The 19,103-nt window shown below is 43.4% G+C and overlaps 1 protein-coding gene across 3 annotated transcripts in view; it reads left to right on the forward strand.

Annotated features, from left to right (window-relative positions):
• Nucleotides 1-19,103, forward strand: part of arap2 (ArfGAP with RhoGAP domain, ankyrin repeat and PH domain 2) — a 185,281-nt gene that overhangs the window by 146,441 nt on the left and 19,737 nt on the right. For all 3 annotated transcript variants that reach the window (XR_006661293.1, XM_045221712.1, XM_045221713.1), the window contains exons 19-26: nucleotides 189-252; nucleotides 645-808; nucleotides 996-1,208; nucleotides 1,435-1,540; nucleotides 7,901-8,048; nucleotides 10,115-10,192; nucleotides 16,591-16,665; nucleotides 17,838-17,955. Coding sequence is in view for 2 of the 3 variants with exons in the window: in XM_045221712.1 (XP_045077647.1) it covers nucleotides 189-252; nucleotides 645-808; nucleotides 996-1,208; nucleotides 1,435-1,540; nucleotides 7,901-8,048; nucleotides 10,115-10,192; nucleotides 16,591-16,665; nucleotides 17,838-17,955 (966 nt within the window). In the remaining variant the exon portion in view is untranslated. The remainder of the gene's footprint in view (nucleotides 1-188; nucleotides 253-644; nucleotides 809-995; nucleotides 1,209-1,434; nucleotides 1,541-7,900; nucleotides 8,049-10,114; nucleotides 10,193-16,590; nucleotides 16,666-17,837; nucleotides 17,956-19,103) is intronic.

Here is a 19,103-nt window from a genome sequence, read left to right on the forward strand (position 1 = left end):
TGTCCAAGCAGATCTGCCTGGGGTCTGTGTACTACATCTACTTCTAGAAGGAACACTTTTCCTCCCACATAGCGAGGAATACTCTTAAGTGCATTGCAGCTATGCTTTGTTTCAGCATCGTCACAGCCGTGAACATACTATTCACGTGCCATCTTCCTTTCCTTTCCTCCGTTGTTGCTCTTCCTCAGCTGTTTCCACACATGTAGAAGGCGAGGAGAGGATCCAAGTGCTCTTGATGGTGGAGGGTGGAAGGTATGTGTGTCCGTGGTTTGTTCGTTCCCAGCCTGCTTTGCAGCGTTGACACTGTGTTCTGATGTGTGTAATTTTTCATTGCAGTGTTTCCCCTATGTTCATTTAGCAGTGGCGGGCCGCCGTTGCTAAATTGTGGCCAACACTTCAAATAATAATACTTTTTTGAAAATAATTTCCGGGATGGTTAAATGTTTTTAGTGTGAACTTAAACTATTAAAAACAGATATAAAGTATGTAGAGAAGATAATGGAGTTATATATTTTTTTATACATTTTGTCTCTGCGGCAAAGAGGAGGGCCTTCAAATGTTGGCCACACCCACTTGTGAATGTCTATTTTCCTAAAAAATGCTGTATATGATTGCCCTATTTCCTGTTTCCTGCTTTCGTACAGAACTGTGTACATCCACGGTTTCAACAAAGTGGACTTTGCGCTGTGGCACTCCGCGATCCAATTGGCCGCTGGCACGGACGGCAGTGCTCTAAGCAACCAGCAGCTGAGTAAAAATGGCATCCCCATCGTTGTGGACAGCTGCATAGCTTTTGTCACCCAGTACGGTGAGCATCCGGTCTCCCATTCAGGGACCAACCGGGACCGACCCTGCTTAGATTCAGAGGCAAGCCAGCAGTTGGATGCAGGATGGTATGCTGCTGGCTGAATACATGAGGGTTTGTTCTTGTTTTCATGCTGTCTCTTTCTCTCTGTGTCTCACTCTCTCTCTCCCCTCTTCCCCCACTCCTCCAGGTCTGTGCCATCAGGGGATCTACCGTGTTAGTGGGGACCCGGGCCGTGTGGCCCTGCTCCTGGGGGCCTTCAGGCAGGACGCCCGCAATGTCAAGCTCCACGTCCTGGAGCACCAGCTGGAGGACGTCACCGACACCCTGAAGAACTTTCTGTCCCAGGCCGAGGACGCCTTGCTGGCCAAAGAGCTCTACCCCTACTGGGTGTCTGTACTGGGTGTGTGGGATGCACAGATTACCTTTGATTGTTTAATATTGACGTAGAAGAGCTGCATATTTATATATCATATGTATGATGTAATATTACATATACTCTGTGAGACTAACCTGGATACATGCTCTGGGTCAATGTATCATATACTCTATTGTAGCGTTATATTTTAGCTTGATGTATATTTTTGGGTCTTTGTTTTAATCAATGGCCTCTTGTTGTTCGTGTGTAGATGAGGGGGATGAGAAACGGAGAGTGGAGAAGTACTCTCGGTTTATCCAGAGTCTTCCGAAGATCAACAGATCCACCCTGACTGCACTGCTGCAACATCTCTACAGGTGGGGGTCCGAGGCTGCAGACACCCTCTGGTCAACACACACACACAGACACACACACACACACACACAGACACACGCACACAGACACACACACACACACACACACACACACAGACACCCTCTGGTCAACACACACACACACACAGACACACACACACACACACAGACACCCTCTGGTCAACACACACACACACACACACAGACACACACACACACACAGACACCCTCTGGTCAACACACACACACACACACACACACAGATACCCTCTGGTCAACACACACACACACACAGACACACACACACACACACACAGACACACACAGACACCCTCTGGTCAACACACACACACACACAGACACACACACACACACACATACAGACACACACACACAGACACACAGACACACACACACACACACAGACACCCTCTGGTCAACACACACACACACACACACACACACACACACACACACACACACACACACACACACACACACAGACACACACACACACAGACACACACACACACACACACAGACACACACACACAGACACACACACACACACACACACCCACACACACACACACAGACACACACAACTGTGTGTGTGCAAACTGCAAAGACCCTCTGGTCAATGCACTCATCATGTCACTGTTCATTTCACTGTAATGCACTGCAGACACATTTTCCGGTTTTCCTAATGTTCCTAATGTTTTGTACACTCAGTGTATATATCCTGAATATCATAATATATATATAATCTGAATATCATAATATATATATAGCCTGGATATCATAATATATATATAGTCTGAATGTCATAATATACAGTGCCTTTGGAAAGTATTCAGACCCTTTGACTTTTTCCACATTACGTTACAGCCTTATTCTAAAATGGATTAATTTAAAAACATCCTCAGCAATCTACACACAATACCCCATAATGACGAAGCGAAGATATGCTTCACCATAGGGATGGTGCCAGGTTTCCTCCAGATGTCACGCTTGGCATTCAGGCCAAAGAGTTCAATCTTGGTTTCATGAGACCAGAGAATCTTGTTTCTCATGGTCTGAGAGTCCCTCAGGTGTCTTTTGGCAAACTCCAAGCGGGCTGTCATGTGCCTTTTACTGAGGAGTGGCTTCCGTCTGGCCACTCTACCATAAAGGCCTGATTGGTGGAGTGCTGCAGAGATTGTCCTTCTGGAAGGTTCTCCCATCTCCACAGAGGAATTCTGGAGCTCTGTCAGAGTGACCATCGGGTTCTTGGTCACCTCCCTAACCAAGGCCCTTCTCCCCCGATTGCTCAGTTTGGCCCGGGCGGCCAGCTCTAGGAAGAGTCTTGGTGGTTCCAAACTTCTTCCATTTAAGAATGATGGAGGCCACTGTGTTCTTGGGGAGCTTCAATTCTGCAGACATTTTTAGATACCATTCCCCAGATCTCTGCCTCAACACAATCCTGTCTCGGAGCTCTACGGACAATTCCTTCGACCTCATTGCTTGGTTTTTGCCAAATCATGTCCAAACAATTTAATTTACCACAGGTGGATTCCAATCAAGTTGTAGAAACATCTCAATGATGATCAACGGAAACTGGATGCACCTGAGCTCAATTTCGAGTCTCAAAGCAAAAGGTCTGAATACTTATGTAAATAAGGTATTTCAGTTTTTTTTATTTTTAATACATTTGCAAACATTTCTATAAACCTGTTTTCACTTCGTCATTATGGGGTAATGTGTGTAGATTGCTGAGGATTTTTTAACATTTAATCCATTTTAGAGTAAGGCTGTAACGTATCATAATGTGGAAAAAGTCAATGGGGTCTGAATACATTCCGAATGCACTGTATATAGTCAGAATATCAGAATATCAGATAAAAGACAAATACATGGCACACACACAGAAGTGTGTGTGTGGGCGGTAAGTGAGACAACAACGCAGACTAGGGCATGTCGGCATAGCGATGCCACCTGTTTCTTATTGACACTTCTAACCCACAATCCCTTGCTCTGCAAAAGTCAGTTTAATTGACCCATAACACCATTCTGTAGATAACATACCCTCCTCTGGGTGTGAATAATACCACGTAATACCAGACCTCTACATTGCAAAAAAAACCGGTTCATTTTGATGTTTTTTTGTCCCATGGTTTACCAGAAATCGAAAAAGAACATCATGCTGAGAACTAGTATAGAACTGAAGTCGGATCATTTGTCATTCAGCTCAAAGATTTCTGTACAGGTTCCTACACGTCCTCCCCCCAATTCCACCCTTGTCTTCTAGTAAAGTAGATACAACATATTTCTACTATCTGTTAGATACTGTAAATACGTGTAATTCACTACTACTACTTGTCTGGCCTGATGAGGTCTTGTACACTGATGCTTACAGTGCTGCTGTTCCCCTCCAAAGCCACAGTGTATACGTTGGTCCTCTGTAGCTCAGCTGGTAGAGCACGGCGCTTGTAACGCCAAGGTAGTGGGTTCGATCCCCGGGACCACCCATACACAAAAAAAATGTATGCACGCATGACTGTAAGTCGCTTTGGATAAAAGCGTCTGCTAAATGGCATATTATTATTATTATTACTCGGACTATTATGGTAATGATGCAGATTGTTTGGAGAAGACTTCCACCGTACCTTATTTCATTGTTAACTTACAGACGTACGAGCTACCAGACCCAATCTCAGGGATGGCTAACTCTGGAGCTCCCTTCGATCGCCACTGTGTTGGGTAAATCTGCTTTTAGTTTTCAACAATTGGTGCATCTAGGGCAATTCGAAAGGCTGATTGAGGACCTTTTTACTGAAGAATGGGTTTGTTTTCTATGCTTGTGTGTTGACTTCCGTATAGTGTATATTGATGTGTTTTTATGTGTGAACAGGGCTCATCTCTAAAAGAGACATTGGTCTCAGCATAACTCCCTATCAAAATAAAGGTTCAATGAAATACAAAATACTTAATTGGGTCTTTTGCTGGTATTTGGACTGTGGCCTATCTTAAGATATCCTCCAATCATTACCTGGACTGTGGCCTATCTTAACATCTCCTCCAATCATTACCTGGACTGTGGCCTGGCTTAACATCTCATCCAATCATTACCTGGTCTGTGGCCTGGCTTAACATCTCATACAATCATTACCTGGACTGTGGCCTAGCTTAACATCTCCTCCAATCATTACCTGGACTGTGGCCTATCTTAACATCTCCTCCAATCATTACCTGGACTGTGGCCTGGCTTAACATCTCCTCCAATCATTACCTGAACTGTGGCCTGGCTTAACATCTCCTCCCTAATCATAGACCGCACGGCAAGCGGTACCTGAGCGCCAAGTCTAGGTCCAAAAGGCTTCTTAGCAGCTTCTACCCCCAAGCCATAAGACTCCTGAACAGCTAATCATGGCTACCCAGACTATTTGCACTGCCCCCCCTTTACGCTGCTGCTACTGTCTTTATTATTTATGCATAGTCACTTTAACTCTACCCACATGTACATATTACCTCAATTACCTCGACTAGCCGGTGCCCCCGCACATTGACTCTGTACCGGTACCCCCTGTATATAGGCTCCCTACTGTTATTTTATCTTACTGCTGCCCTTTAATATATATATATATATTTTTTTCACTCATTTATTTTTTACTCAACACTTTTTTTCTTAAAACTGCATTGTTGGTTAAGGGCTTGTAATTAAGCATTTCACTGTAAGGTCTACACCTGTTGTATTCGGGGCATGTGGCAAATAAAATTTGATTTGATTACCAAGACATTATATACAATATTCAACTCAGGGATATTGTCGTCAAAATTGAACTGGAATTACTAAATATGAAAAGAATAAGGCATATAATAACAAAAAAAAGCCTTTTACAATTTCAGTTTCTTCATACATTCCACTAGGCCTGTAGCCTAATACAGAATGGGAACAAATTAAAAGCATGCAACAAAGGGGAAATGACCACTTCCAATCTGAGTTACTGGGTGAAGACTAGGAGTCCCTTTACTAGTGCCTGTGTCTGCAATGGGTCACTCACTGGAGTACCACAACCTAACACAACTTCAGTCCCCTACGATGCATGACAGCGTATTCAGGTGCTACACAAACAAACCACATCACATCCTCTTTTCTATCTTCCCTGTAACAAAGCCAACTATTTCTAGAGTAGTCCTCCAGTACATTGAAGTTCATTTAAGGCTCACCTAGGCTGTGAGGGTGTGATTGTCCCTCAGCCTTTTTGAAGCCTCCGCAGCAGCTTTTCCGGTCTTTCCAGCCCCTGCCTGTCCTCACGAAGGTCTGAGAGCTGAGAGCTGAGAGCTGAGAGCGAGAGAGAGAGAGAGAGAGATAGAGAGAGCGAGAGAGAGAGAGAGCTGTACAGTAAATAGGCCTATTAGTACATAACAATAATACATTGTTGACAGTTACCTTTCAGTCAAAAAGCTTGGCTGAGAGGCAGCAGCATCACGTGGTGGCTTCTCAAATTCCTCTTCCTACTCCATTTCAATCTCATCCTCTTCGTCCTCGTCTTCCCCTTCAGCACATAAATAAAGGGAGACAATTGTGTAGCCTTTGTGTAGTTATCAATCGGCTATTCACTCTTAACGTTTGAGAAAACATGTAACATAACTGAATATCTGATAACTTAAATAATATGATTATGTATGCCTGTAAATAGCAGTCACAAAACCTGCTAGACCAGGTTGATGTAGTTACCAAGTTGACTACCATCCTTAGCTTTCAAAAGTAATTATCTAGCTAGCTAGTTAGATAGCTAGCTATCATCATAAGGGTTAGGCTTAAGGTTTAGGTTACATTACTTATTGCAATCAACAGCCAGCAGCCTTAGCTACTACATTTTAGGAATCATATGACATATCACAGATAGACAAGACACCTAACGTTACATGAGCTTTCTAATTATGTAGTTATATAGCTAGCTATGGTGATTGACTTGGACTGAAATAGGTGCCGGTTCTCGTTTTGGGTGCCGGTACTGTTACATTTAGGTGCTTTTGAGCTAATATTCTATGAGAGGAACAGGAGCTCAAGCAGTTGAAAATTTGAGGTGCCGGTACTCAGCTCCGGTGAGCTCTTGCCCATGTCAAGCACAAGCTAATAATTATAGCTATGGGGATCATAGCTAGCTAGAAAACATTAACATCAAAAAGACGAGAAGAGCTAGCTTAGCTAAATCAAGTAGCTAGCTAGCTAAAGGCTAGCTACCTTGCCTTGTTTTGTCTGACTGTCTACTTGGCTTGTTATCAAAAGTCAATTTCACAGACTTATCTTATCAAAAGGAAATAAATACTCTAAAAGGAAAGTATTATAATAACCAACATAAAAACAAATTATATACTGTTGCTTGCCTTATTGCTGTTGACATGATCTCAATGAGAGAGCAGTGTCAAAGTTGTGAGAAACCTTTCAGGTCCAGTGGAGGTGAGGTGCCTCCCAGTGGCAGTATTCACAATTTGCGCAATCTTGCCAAATGGCATCAATCCTTACTATGGCAATTCAAGATGGCGCTATCCATACCTCTAATAAACATTGTTCAAGATCAAAATCCTAAAAATAGAGAGGTTTCTATGTTAAATGCACATGTTTAGTTTTAGTGGATTGAATACATCTCTTTGCTTAGCTTTCCTTCCTAAAGTGTTTCCGTTCCCCTTTAACATCTCCTCCAATCATTACCTGGACTGTGGCCTGGCTTAACATCTCATCCAATCATTACCTGGACTGTGGCCTGGCTTAACATCTCCTCCAATCATTACCTGGAATGTGGCCTGGCTTAACATCTCCTCCAATCATTACCTGGACTGTGGCCTGGCTTAACATCTCCTCCAATCATTACCTGGACTGTGGCCTGGCTTAACATCTCATCCAATCATTACCTGGACTGTGGCCTAGCTTAACATCTCCTCCAATCATTACCTGGACTGTGGCCTGGCTTAACATCTCCTCCAATCATTACCTGAACTGTGGCCTGGCTTAACATCTCCTCCAATCATTACCTGGACTGTGGCCTGGCTTAACATCTCCTCCAATCATTACCTGGACTGTGGCCTAGCTTAACATCTCCTCCAATCATTACCTCTAGTTCCCGTCACACATGCTCATGCTGTTGACCAGGGAATGTGTACATAGTTTGGTTGTGCACGAGGGGGACATTGTGTGTAGTGTAGCTGTACTTTTAGGTGTGTGTGTGTGTGTGTGTGTGTGTGTGTGTGTGTGTGTGTGTGTGTGTGTCTGTTCCTGTGTCTGTGGGTGTATGTACTGTATATACAGTCTGTGTGGCCTATATGTGTGTTTATCAGTGTGTTGTGTAAACCAATGTCCTCCTGTATCTCTATACTGTTTAGGGTCCAGAGGTGCTCCCATATCAACCAGATGCAGACCAGAGACTTGGCCTGTGTGTTCTCCTCCTGTCTCTTCCAAACCAAGGGACAGACCACACCAGAGATCAGCGTGGTCCAAGACCTCATCAACAACTATGTACAACTTTTTGGGGTAAGTAACATCTATCTACCTGTCATATATACTGAACAAAAATATAAAACACAACATGTAAAGTGATGGTCCCATGTTTCATGAGCTGAAATAAAAGATCCCAGAAATGTTCCATACACACAAAAATATGATTTCTCTCGAATATTGTGCACAAATTTGTTTCCATTCCCTGTTAGTGAGCATTTCTTCTTTGCCAAGATAATTCATCCACCTGACAGGTGTGGCATATCAAGAAGCGGATTAAACAGCATGATCATTACACAGGTGCACCTTCTGCTGGGGACTATAAAATGCCACTCTTAAATGTGCAGTTTTGTCACACAACACAATGCCACAGATGTCTCAAGTTTTGAGGGAGCGTGCAATTGCCATGCTGACTGCAGGAATGTCCACCAGAGCTGTTGCAAGAGAATTTAATGTTCATTTTTCTACCATAAGCCGCCTCCAACGTCGTTTTAGAGAATTTGGCAGTACGTCCAACCGAACTCACAACCGCAGACCACGTGTAACCACGCCAGCCCAGGACCTCCACATCCGGCTTCTTGACCTGCGGGATCGTCCGAGACCAGCCACCCGGACAGCTGATGAAACTGAGGAGTTTTTCTGTCTCTAATAAAGCCCATTCGTGGGGAAAAACTCATTCTGATTGGCTGGGCCTGGCTCCCAAGTGGGTGGGCCTATGCCCTCCTAGGCCCACCTATGGCTGTGCCCCTGCCCAGTCATGTGAAATCTATAGATTAGGGCTTAATTGATTTATTTCAATTGACTGATTTCCATATATGAAACGTAACTCAGTAAAATCATTGAAATTGTTGCATGTTGCGTTTATATTTTTGTTCAATATACTTGATACAGTGAGTGTATTGAACTTGAAACACTAAGTGTCTTAAAATAAAACAGTGAGTGTCTTAAACTTAAAACAGTGAGTGTCTGAAACTTAAAACAGTGAGTGTCTTAAACTTAAACAGTGAGTGTCTGAAACTTAAAACAGTGAGTGTCTGAAACTGAAAACAGTGAGTGTCTTAAACCTAAAACAGTGAGTGTCTGAAATTTAAAACAGTGAGTTTCTGGAACGCGATATTAACCATGCCATACATCTCATTGTTCTTGAACAACTGGAACTTTTCTTTGTCACCACCTCTTACTACCAGGGGAGCGTTATTAGTGTCACACCTGAAACAGACAAAAGCAGCATCTGAGTCTAGGCAACCTGAATAAAAAAGTGGAGCAGGTTGGAAGAATGTTGTCAACGTGGCACTTGGAGTGCTGCCTGGCTAACAGGATTTGGAACAGGTGGGAATGTTAATTCTTCCGGGAAACGCCTGGCTCCGTCTCCCTTTCCCACCTAGAGGAGGACTGGTTCCCTCCATTCATCCCTCCATTCCCTCCTAATCAGGTTGGAATGCTGCCGTTGTTCGCGTGACAAATAGCCATTAAGCTGAACCAATGAGGGCCCCAATCTCAGTGAATACACACACCACCACCGTGGCATAAAATGAGTGAGACGTTCAGGCTAATTAGGAACGCCATTATGTGGCGGAATGCTGTGGACGAGGGCTTTTTATCAGACCCCAACACTCTGTGTGTTTGTATTGAATGTATTTTCTCTGTCTCCTCCAATCTTCATTGCAATGCATAGCCCTGACAAAGCAAATGGTTCTCTGAAAAAGATAGGGGGGGAAAGTTAGAATAAAACATGTAATTTTCCCACCCCACTTTGAAAGAGAAGTATGCGGGAGCCATTTATTCAGTTGGTAATGAGCCACCCGCTGAAAAATCCAACTGAACTTCCTTCTCCACTTCTAAATTAGTTTAGGAGACTTAAGGAAGCCCATCGCTATAGTTTTATTCTTTTAGCTTACATTAAAGTTAAAGTTACTGGACACAACTGTAATTCCACATTGTGTGGTTCTATATAATTAAAGGGGATTTCTATTTTTACCAAAAAAACATTATATGTTCCATATGTCCTCTTATGTACAGAATATCTGTGTTACTTCATGTGAATGGACAGGGTTAATTTATTTACTTGTGTGTGTGTGTCTGTTATTGGATATATCACCCAGGTCAACGAGGACCAACTCAAGCAGATGGAGAGCGAGAACAGTTTCATCACACGTTGGAATGACAAGAAAGACACCACAGTAAGTCGGCCTGTTTAGCTCCACTGACAAACACAATCAGACTTTTGGACCGTTGTGTGTGAGTTTGTGTGTGTGTGTGTGTGTGTGTGTGTGTGTGTGTGTGTGTGTGTGTGTGTGTGTGTGTGTGTGTGTGTGTGTTTGTGCATGCGTGTGTGTGTGTATAAGCTGAGCTCTCAGGTCAGAAATGCATTTGAACTGTCTTCCTGTTATGCAATGATTCAGGAAGGGAGGGTGTTGGTTGGACAGAGCCAGGAGGCCAATGAGAGGGTTTGTATGCCTGTTAAGCTTTATGACTGTCTCCTACTTTATACCGGAATGCATGCGCTGCAGGAAACTATTTGTTAAGATAACCTGGCAAACAAATTCATCTTCCACCGCCTGCTGAAGTTGAAAGTGGTTGAACAAAGTGTTGAAAGTGGTTGAATAAAGTGTTGAAAGTGATTGTTTTTTTTCCCCACCTGAAGTTGGTTTCCAGAGGCTGTCATGATGAATCTTGCCAATTGGACTAAAAGGTTAACGCTATTGTGGGAAAATTGCCCCCGAAAAATGAAAGCGAGCTAGACAAATGTCTCACGTACTAAAAGTGGAGGTTTTTGGTAACCTGGTAACAGGATTGAGAGCAGAGGGAGGAGGAAAAGAGAAGTGTCAGATATTCAATTGAAAGCTTTTAGTAAAGACTAGGTCTCTCAGGGAGGGAGAGGGAATTAAGGCTAGCTCTGCCATGTGGGTTTGCTAATTGTTAGAGGCTTGCTGTGAAGCAGTGTGATTAGCCTAGTGCCTAGCCTTGCACCTGTTAGCTCAGCCTGTTGAGTTAGCTCTTGGAGTGGAGGGTACACACACACACACACACACACATTAGATTTGAGCGCTGTCCTCTCTTTTTTCCCCCCTCTCTTTTCCCCTCTTTTTTTCCCCCTCTCTTTCCCCCCTCTCTTTTTCTCCCCCCTCTTTACCCCCTCTCTTTTTCCCCCTCTCTTCCCCCCTCTCTTTCCCCCTCTCTTCCCCCCTCTTTCCCCCCCTCTCTTTTTCTCCCCCCTCTATTTCCCCCCTCTATTTCCTCCCTCTTTTCCCCCCTCTCTTTCCCCCTCTCCTTTCCCCCGTCTCTTTTCCCCCCTTCTTTCCTCCCTCTCTTTTTCTCCCCCTCTTTCCCCCCTCTCTTTCCCCCTCTCTTTTTCCCCACTCTCTCTTCCGCCCTCACTTTTCCCCCCTCTCTTTTCCCCCTCTCTTTCCCCCCCTCTCTTTTCCCCCCTCTCTTTCCCCCCTCTTTTCCACCCCTCTCTTTCCCCCTCTCTTTTTCTCCCTCTTTTTCCCCTCTCTCTTTCCCCCCACTTGTCCCCCCTCTCTTCCCCCCTCTCTTTTTCTCCCCCCTCTCACCCCCCTCTATTTTCCCCCTCTTTCCCCCCCTCCTTCTCTTTCCCCCCTCTCTATCCCCCCTTCTCTTTTTCTCCATCCTGTCTTTTCTTTCCATTCTATTCTCCTTGACTTCAGGCGTCAGAAAGCACATTTAATTTAGAGTGACGGCGCCAGCAAAACCACCCTGTTTGTTTTCTTTCCTCGCTTGCTCTCTCATCAGTGGCTGGGCTAACACAATAAAGTTGGGCAGCCATATTTTGACTGGTGAACTCATGGGTACACTCGCAATGGCTGCCTGGTATTGTGATGCAAAAATGTCCATGGTATTTTGGAATGTTCTATCAACTGATGCTGGATTGCCATGGTAATGTAGAATGTTCATTCAAATGATACTAACTGATGTGGCTCATAAAGTAAGTGTTTTGTAATGTCAGTTGAGTTGACTCAACAAATCACAGCACACAACTGCTTTTACTTCCTGGCATGGGTACACTCAAAATGGCTGCCAGTCCACCCATTATACCATCATTGACTTGAAACGCGCTTTCTACTCATTCTTATGGGTAAACTCTGCATTATCATACACTGTACGTTTAAATGTTACGTTTTAGTCATTTAGCAGATGCTCTTATCCAGAGCGACTTACAGTGGTGAGTGCATATATCTTCATACTTTTTTGTACTGGTCCCCCGTGGGAATCGAACCCACAACCCCGGCATTGCAAGCTCCATGCTCTACCAACTGAGCCACACGGGACCTGTCTACTTCTCCTTCACTTCAATCTACTGTGACCTTGTTTCCTGTGGAGAGGAAGGAATAAGTACCATGATGCACAGAGATACCTCTAAACCTTTCCCTTTCCCTCTCGTTTCCACAGCTGAGAGTGACTGTTGTCAAGACAAACTGAAGTGTGCTTTAACTGGAGGCCACGACTCAGCATTTCAAAATTGCCGCCACACATGGACTGTTTAGTTTTCAGGGCAGTTGATGGAAGTGGTTTCATGTGTGGTACTGTCTCAACCAGCTGCATAAGTAAGGGATAATCAACAAGGGGCTATGCGTTCTATTGGAAACTATTGAACGACGTGAAAGGTGTGTTTCACAACGCGCTAGCAGAGTGGAACTGACCTTGCATGGAGTTGCATTATTTTTCAGAGAATGCATAGAGCTCGAGTTGATTAACTCTTTAATACCATGGGTATAATTTAACACATTTGCCGCTAGAAATGTGTTCAACATCCACTGAAGTAGCTAGCAAGTTTACTAGATAGCTACAGTAGTTGCTGTGGTAACCAAACAAACAGACTTGCTAGTTTAACTAACCAAACCTTCAGTCCTAGCTTGCTATTATGAAAATCAAATTCAACAATGCCAATAATGTTTTAGATTCGACTTTTGCTTTCAAAAGCAGCTCAAACAAAACATGTAAAAATGAACTATAGCCATTGAATTCTACCGTGCAAATATACTGTGTGTTGTAGGGAAATAATGAACCCTCTAGAATGCCCTTCAAGCCAATCAGAAAGGAGTATTCAACAACGCCATGGTATAATTAAGCAATAAGGCCCAATGAGGTGTGGTATAGAGAGCTTGCAGTTGCGTCACAAATCACCTAGCAACCGCACCAGGCGCCATGTTGGAAGACCAGTCAGTCTGGTGAAAGTCCTCCAATCGTCCACATGGCTGACTGCGTTTTGCTACCACTGGAAACTTCTGGAAGATTTTCCATTATTTAGTTTTTCTAAGGACCCAGAAAATGGAGGCAGTGGGAGAACCTATTCAAGCAAGGAAATATATTTTGAAAATAATAAAAAAAACGATGTATTATTAGTTAGCTTGCTACAGAAACTTAGTGTGCAGGCTAACTCAAAAGTGCTGCTAACGTAATGCTCGCTAGTTAGCTAGCTAACTTTACATACTATATAGCTAGCTAAGTAAATAAAACATCACCAGCTTGCTAACTTCATATTAGCTAGTTAGTTATCTTGATGTATTTATCATTGTAACTCCAAATGCATGTGTAGCTAGCTAACAGCAGTGGAAGAGGGTGAAAATAATTAGCTAACGTTAGCACTTCCAGCTGTCAGAGAAGGGAGAGTAGGCTACTCTGAATAGGGCAGGTACATTTGTGGGAGGACATTATGAAAATATTATCCAGTCCCAGTCCCTAGTGACAAAAACTGAGGACAGAGAGATATAGCAACATAATATTCAGTGCTGTCTAATTTGAGTATAATACAGCCTGTTTATTTTGTGATGTTTTCTGTCCTCAGATACAGAGAGCCGTCAAACCCTGTCTGCGGGTGAAGAGGTCCCAATGAATGTCCCAAGAGAATAAGAGTGCATCCTTGTATACCATGGGTTATGTATACCTTGGGTTATGTATACCATGGGTTATGTATACCTTGCTATGTTAGCAAATGTTGTAAACAAAAATACAGTTTAAAAGTCACACAATGTATAAGCCTATTACAACTGGAGCAGGCCAACCCTGCTGGGTGTGCATGCTTCTGTTCCAACCCAACACTAACACACCTTGATTAAATGTATCAAACCTAATTAGTTAATAATCAAGTGTGCAATTGCTGGGCTGGAACAGAAGTCTTCTCACCCAGTAGATCAGGGATCAGTGGAGGGAGGTTGGCCATCTCTGGTAATAACTGCCTACTTGTTACTAAAATGTCTAACCTGTTAGCTTACTTGTACACTTTGAAATGATATGAAACAATGTTGATTCTTTGAAGTTAAGTGTTTAAACTTGTTTTCATTGTTAACTTAACTATTATTCAGGATGAACTAGTGTCGATGTTGATTAATCACAGATCACAATCCTGCAATAAAGAGGGGAAGGGAATCTGGCTTTAATTTGTCTGTGTTTCTGTGTTGTATTATTTGATTGTCACTATTTGTTCAGAATATCAGCCATGTGAACCCATTTTGCAGCTGATAATGGCATGCAATACCAATGCAGCCATATAGCTGAACAATATGTTAACAATGTGGGGTGGCAGGTAGCTTAGTGGTTAAGAGTGTTGTGCCAGTAACCGAAAGGTCGCTGGTTCTAATCCCTGAGCCGACTAGGTGAAAAATCTGTTGATGTGCAAGACACTTAACCCTAATTGCTCATGTAAGTCGCTCTGGATAAGAGCGTCTGCTAAATGACAAAATTATTATTAATGTGTGTGAGTTAAGCTTTTCTCTGCTTCAGATGCACAATGTCAAGGGGTGCAACGCAAATGCCCATAAAGCTAATGCCATCTTACTTTAGGCCAGTGGTTCCCAACTCCGGTCCTCGAGTACCCCCAACAGTACAGTTTTATTGTAGCCCCGGACAAACACACCTTTGTCTGGATTCAACTTGTCAACTAATCATCAGGCCCCAAATGAGTTGAATCGGGTATGTTTGTCCGGGGCTACAACAAAAATGTGTGCTGTTGGGGGTAATCGAAGACCGGAGTATACGGCTTGCAGTCAATCAGCATTCAGGGCTCAAACCTGTTTATAATCATAATTATAAACTGGTGGTTCGAGCCTTGAATGCTGATTGGCTGACACCCGTGGTATATCAGACCCTATACCATGGATATGACCAAAAATTAATTTTGACTGTTCTAATTACGTTGGTAACCAGTTTATAATATATAAGGCACCTCAGGGGTTTGTTGGTGTACTGTATGGCCAATATACCACGGCTAATGGCTGTATCCAGGCACTCCGTGCTGCATAACCAGCTTATAATAGCATTAAGGCATCTCGGGGGTTTGTGGTATATGGCCAATATACCACGGCTAAGGGCTGTATCCAGGTACTCCACGTTGCGTCGTGCGTAAGAACAGCCCTTAGCCGTGGTATATTGCCCATATACCACGGCTAATGGCCGTATCCAGGTACTCCGCGTTGCGTTGTGCATAAGAACAGCCCTTAGCTGTGGTATATTGCCCATATACCACGGCTAATGGCCGTATCAAGGTACTCCGCGTTGCGTCATGTGTAAGAACAGCCCTTAGCTGTGGTATATTGCCAATATACCACGGTTAATGGCCGTATCCAGGTACTCCGCGTTGCGTCATGCGTAAGAACAGCCCTTAGCCGTGGTATATTGGCCATATACCATGGTTAATGGCCGTATCCAAGTACTCTGCATTGCGTCGTGCGTAAGAACAGCCGTTAGCCGTGGTATATTGGCCATATACCACACCCCCCTCATGCCTTATTCTTCTCTACTTCCATTTTGTGTCCAATGTCACTTTGTGTCCAATGTCATTTTGTGTCCAATGCCACTTTGTGTCCATTGTCATTTTCTGTCCAATGTCACTTTGTGTCCAATATAATTTTGTGTCCAATGTCACTTTATGTCCAATGTCACGTTGTGTCAAATGTCACTTTGTGTCCAATGGCCTCTCTGCTGTTGTTTCACAATGCCGGAGGAAGGTTGAAGGGATATTGAGAGAAGTGTCAGCTGTGATAGTCTGCAGGTTCCCAAGGACGTATCCCCAGCCTCTGTATGTGGCCTGCTATGTTACCTCAATGGTATAGAACAGACTGGATTCTCACAGATGGAAAAATACCATGTCCCAGTGTTAAATCTAAAATAATATCTAAATCCTGAGAGGAGTGTCCTAACTTGATCTGCACGCTTCAGATTTCCACACAGATATTCCATTGACTCCAAATCACGACAAAAGGTCAGAGTTAGCTCAAGTTCTTATTGAGAGATTGAGCACTTAATTGGGGTATTATAAAGTTAGGCAGAAACGTTGACTACATTTGAAGCCCTACCCCCCGCTTTCCACCTCTCTGACTTGCTCTGGCTTGCTTCCCTCATTCTGCCAAAATATCACATCAATTAAAAGCACTATATTTAGTTTGCCTGTAGCTCAGAATATGACCTCTGCTACTCTCCTCAAATCATCTAACGCTTCCCTTGGTTCACTCCGTTTAGGCTCAGGCCACACCGAGGTGGGAATTCAGAACAAAAGCCAATTAATCCAACTGTTGGTTTTTCTTTCTCCTCTGTTTCTCTCTCTTTCTCTCCTTCTATTTAGTTCTCTCCGGCCGGGGACTTGATCTTCGAGGTGTACCTGGAGAGGAGGGAGCCGGAGAACTGCTGCTTAATCAAGGTAAAGGTGTGTGTGTGTGTGTGTGTGTGTGTGTGTGCGTGCGTGCGTGCAAGGGGGTGAGAAAGAGGGGGAGTGTGTGAGTTGGAGGGAGGGAGAGAGAGGGAGAGGGAGAGGTGGAGGGGTGTGTAATGGGGTCTGGGGGAGTTAGAGGGACAGAGCAAGGGATGGGAGAGAGAGAGAGGAGAGAGAGAGAGAGAGAGAGAGAGAGAGAGAGAGAGAGAGAGAGAGAGAGAGAGAGAGAGAGAGAGAGAGAGAGAGAGAGAGAGAGAGAGAGAGAGAGAGAGGAGAGAGAGAGAGAGAGAGAGAGAGAGAGAGAGAGAGAGAGAGAGAGAGAGAGAGAGAGAGAGAGAGAGAGAGAGAGAGAGAGAGAGAGAGAGAGAGAGAGAGAGAGAGAGAGAGAGAGAGAGAGAGAGAGAGAGAGAGAGAGAGAGAGAGAGGTGGAGGGTGTGATAGAATAGGGCCGAGACGTTGGTGGTTAAACCTGATGGGATTACTGCCACCGGAATAAATCAAAAGCGAGCTAATCAAAGACACTTCTGATATAATTGTGTGAGTAATTGCGTTTAATCAGTGGTAGTGGTAAGCTGCAGGTAATGGACTTATTTTGCAGGTGTGGAACAGCGGTGGGGTGGAAGGGGAGGGGAGGGGGGTTAGGTTAGAGTGGACTGTTTTACGACTCACTTTACGACTCACACAACATTAACACTTATTTTCTTCTCTCTTTAGTCATGCTGAGTCTTTCCTTTCTGTTCACCTCTACACTATGATTACAGAATAGTTTCTATCACTATTTCACAAACAAATGGAGGGTTTTGTGTTCTCCATTTCCAGTGTGAAAGTGATGGAAAATCTTTGACAGTGATACAAAAGCCCATCCTTAACTCCATTCCCTAATTAACTGTTGGGGATAGCTAATATGCAGGGTTGTAGTCAATTCTATTTGAATGTATTCAATGCAGCAAGTTAATTTACATTTAAATTCAAGAATGGGGAAAAAAATCCTAATTGAAAATGAATGACACTGCAATTCTCGTACTGTAATTTCAGTTCACTTCCTGGGTGAATTGAAATGAAATGGACTGAAATAACTGAAATTGAAATGACCCCAGTCCTGCTAAGATGTGACTGTATCCTTTCCTCTCTCTAACATCTTTGTGGTTGTGTTATGGTAGTTGTCTCCAACCATGAGGTCAGAAGAGCTGGCAGAGTCCACGCTGGTTATGAGGAACGTGGTCACGAACCCGGTCGACCTCTGGATCACGTTCGAGGTCATAGAGAACGGAGAACTGGGTATGTGACAACAAGACATCTCTAAAAGAGTTTAGCAACTGGTCATTTAGCTAAGGTCACATCTTCTGTGTGGTCAGCTTTTCTTTCATGTCTCCACAGGGAAAGTTTCTGAAGTCAGAAAAACATGTGGTTTCACTAATTGCGAAGGTTGGATAAATGAAATATGTGTAGACAGTGCTGTAAATAATATTGGGAAGAAGGGAAATGTCTTCGCGTATTCCCTCTGGCCATTTTTCCAAACTTTTCTCCTAGCAGAGCTGTCATCTGTCTGTACATCCAGTTAGTGATGGATGTCATCTGTCTGTATATCCATTTAGTGATGGATGGGTGTTCGGTGGCCAGGACACTGTTTGAAAGGCTGTTCTCATTCAGGTCACATACAATGGGGCATATTTTCCTCATCTCAAGGCCTCATGATTAGAAGATTAGGCTGTTGAAGTATCTCAGTAATGAACCAGTGTCTGTAGTAATGTCTCAGTAATGAACCAGTGTCTGTAGTAATATCTCAGTAACCAACCAGTGTCTGTAGTAATATCTCAGTAACCAACCAGTGTCTGTAGTAATATCTCAGTAACCAACCAGTGTCTGTAGTAATATCTCAGTAACCAACCAGTGTCTGTAGTAATATCTCAGTAACCAACCAGTGTCTGTAGTAATATCTCAGTAACCAACCAGTGTCTGTAGTAATATCTCAGTAACCAACCAGTGTCTGTAGTAATATCTCAGTAACCAACCAGTGTCTGTAGTAATATCTCAGTAACCAACCAGTATCCGGGGCTATAGAAGTGAAGAAATTAGCTAATCGTCAGTCTTTTGATGATACTATGGGGATTTAATTAATGTCATAAATAAAAATGTATTGATAAACCAGGGAAACTGATAAACCAGGGAAACTGATAAACCAGGGAAACTGATAAACCAGGGAAACTGATAAACCAGGGAAACTGATAAACCAGGGAAACTGATAAACCAGGGAAACTGATAAACCAGGGAAACTGAATCGTGACTTCAGGTTATTAATGTACTGTAACACCTCTGCATTTAGTGGGAGTGGATAATGATAAATAATAATTAAGGAATTATAGTTATAGTAGGCTTAGCTGGCATTTCTGTGTACTTTTCACCAGTTCACAGAGAGTTTGCTTTAA

Source organism: Coregonus clupeaformis, chromosome 8 (assembly GCF_020615455.1).
Source record: "Coregonus clupeaformis isolate EN_2021a chromosome 8, ASM2061545v1, whole genome shotgun sequence".
Taxonomy (NCBI): Eukaryota; Metazoa; Chordata; class Actinopteri; order Salmoniformes; family Salmonidae; genus Coregonus; species Coregonus clupeaformis.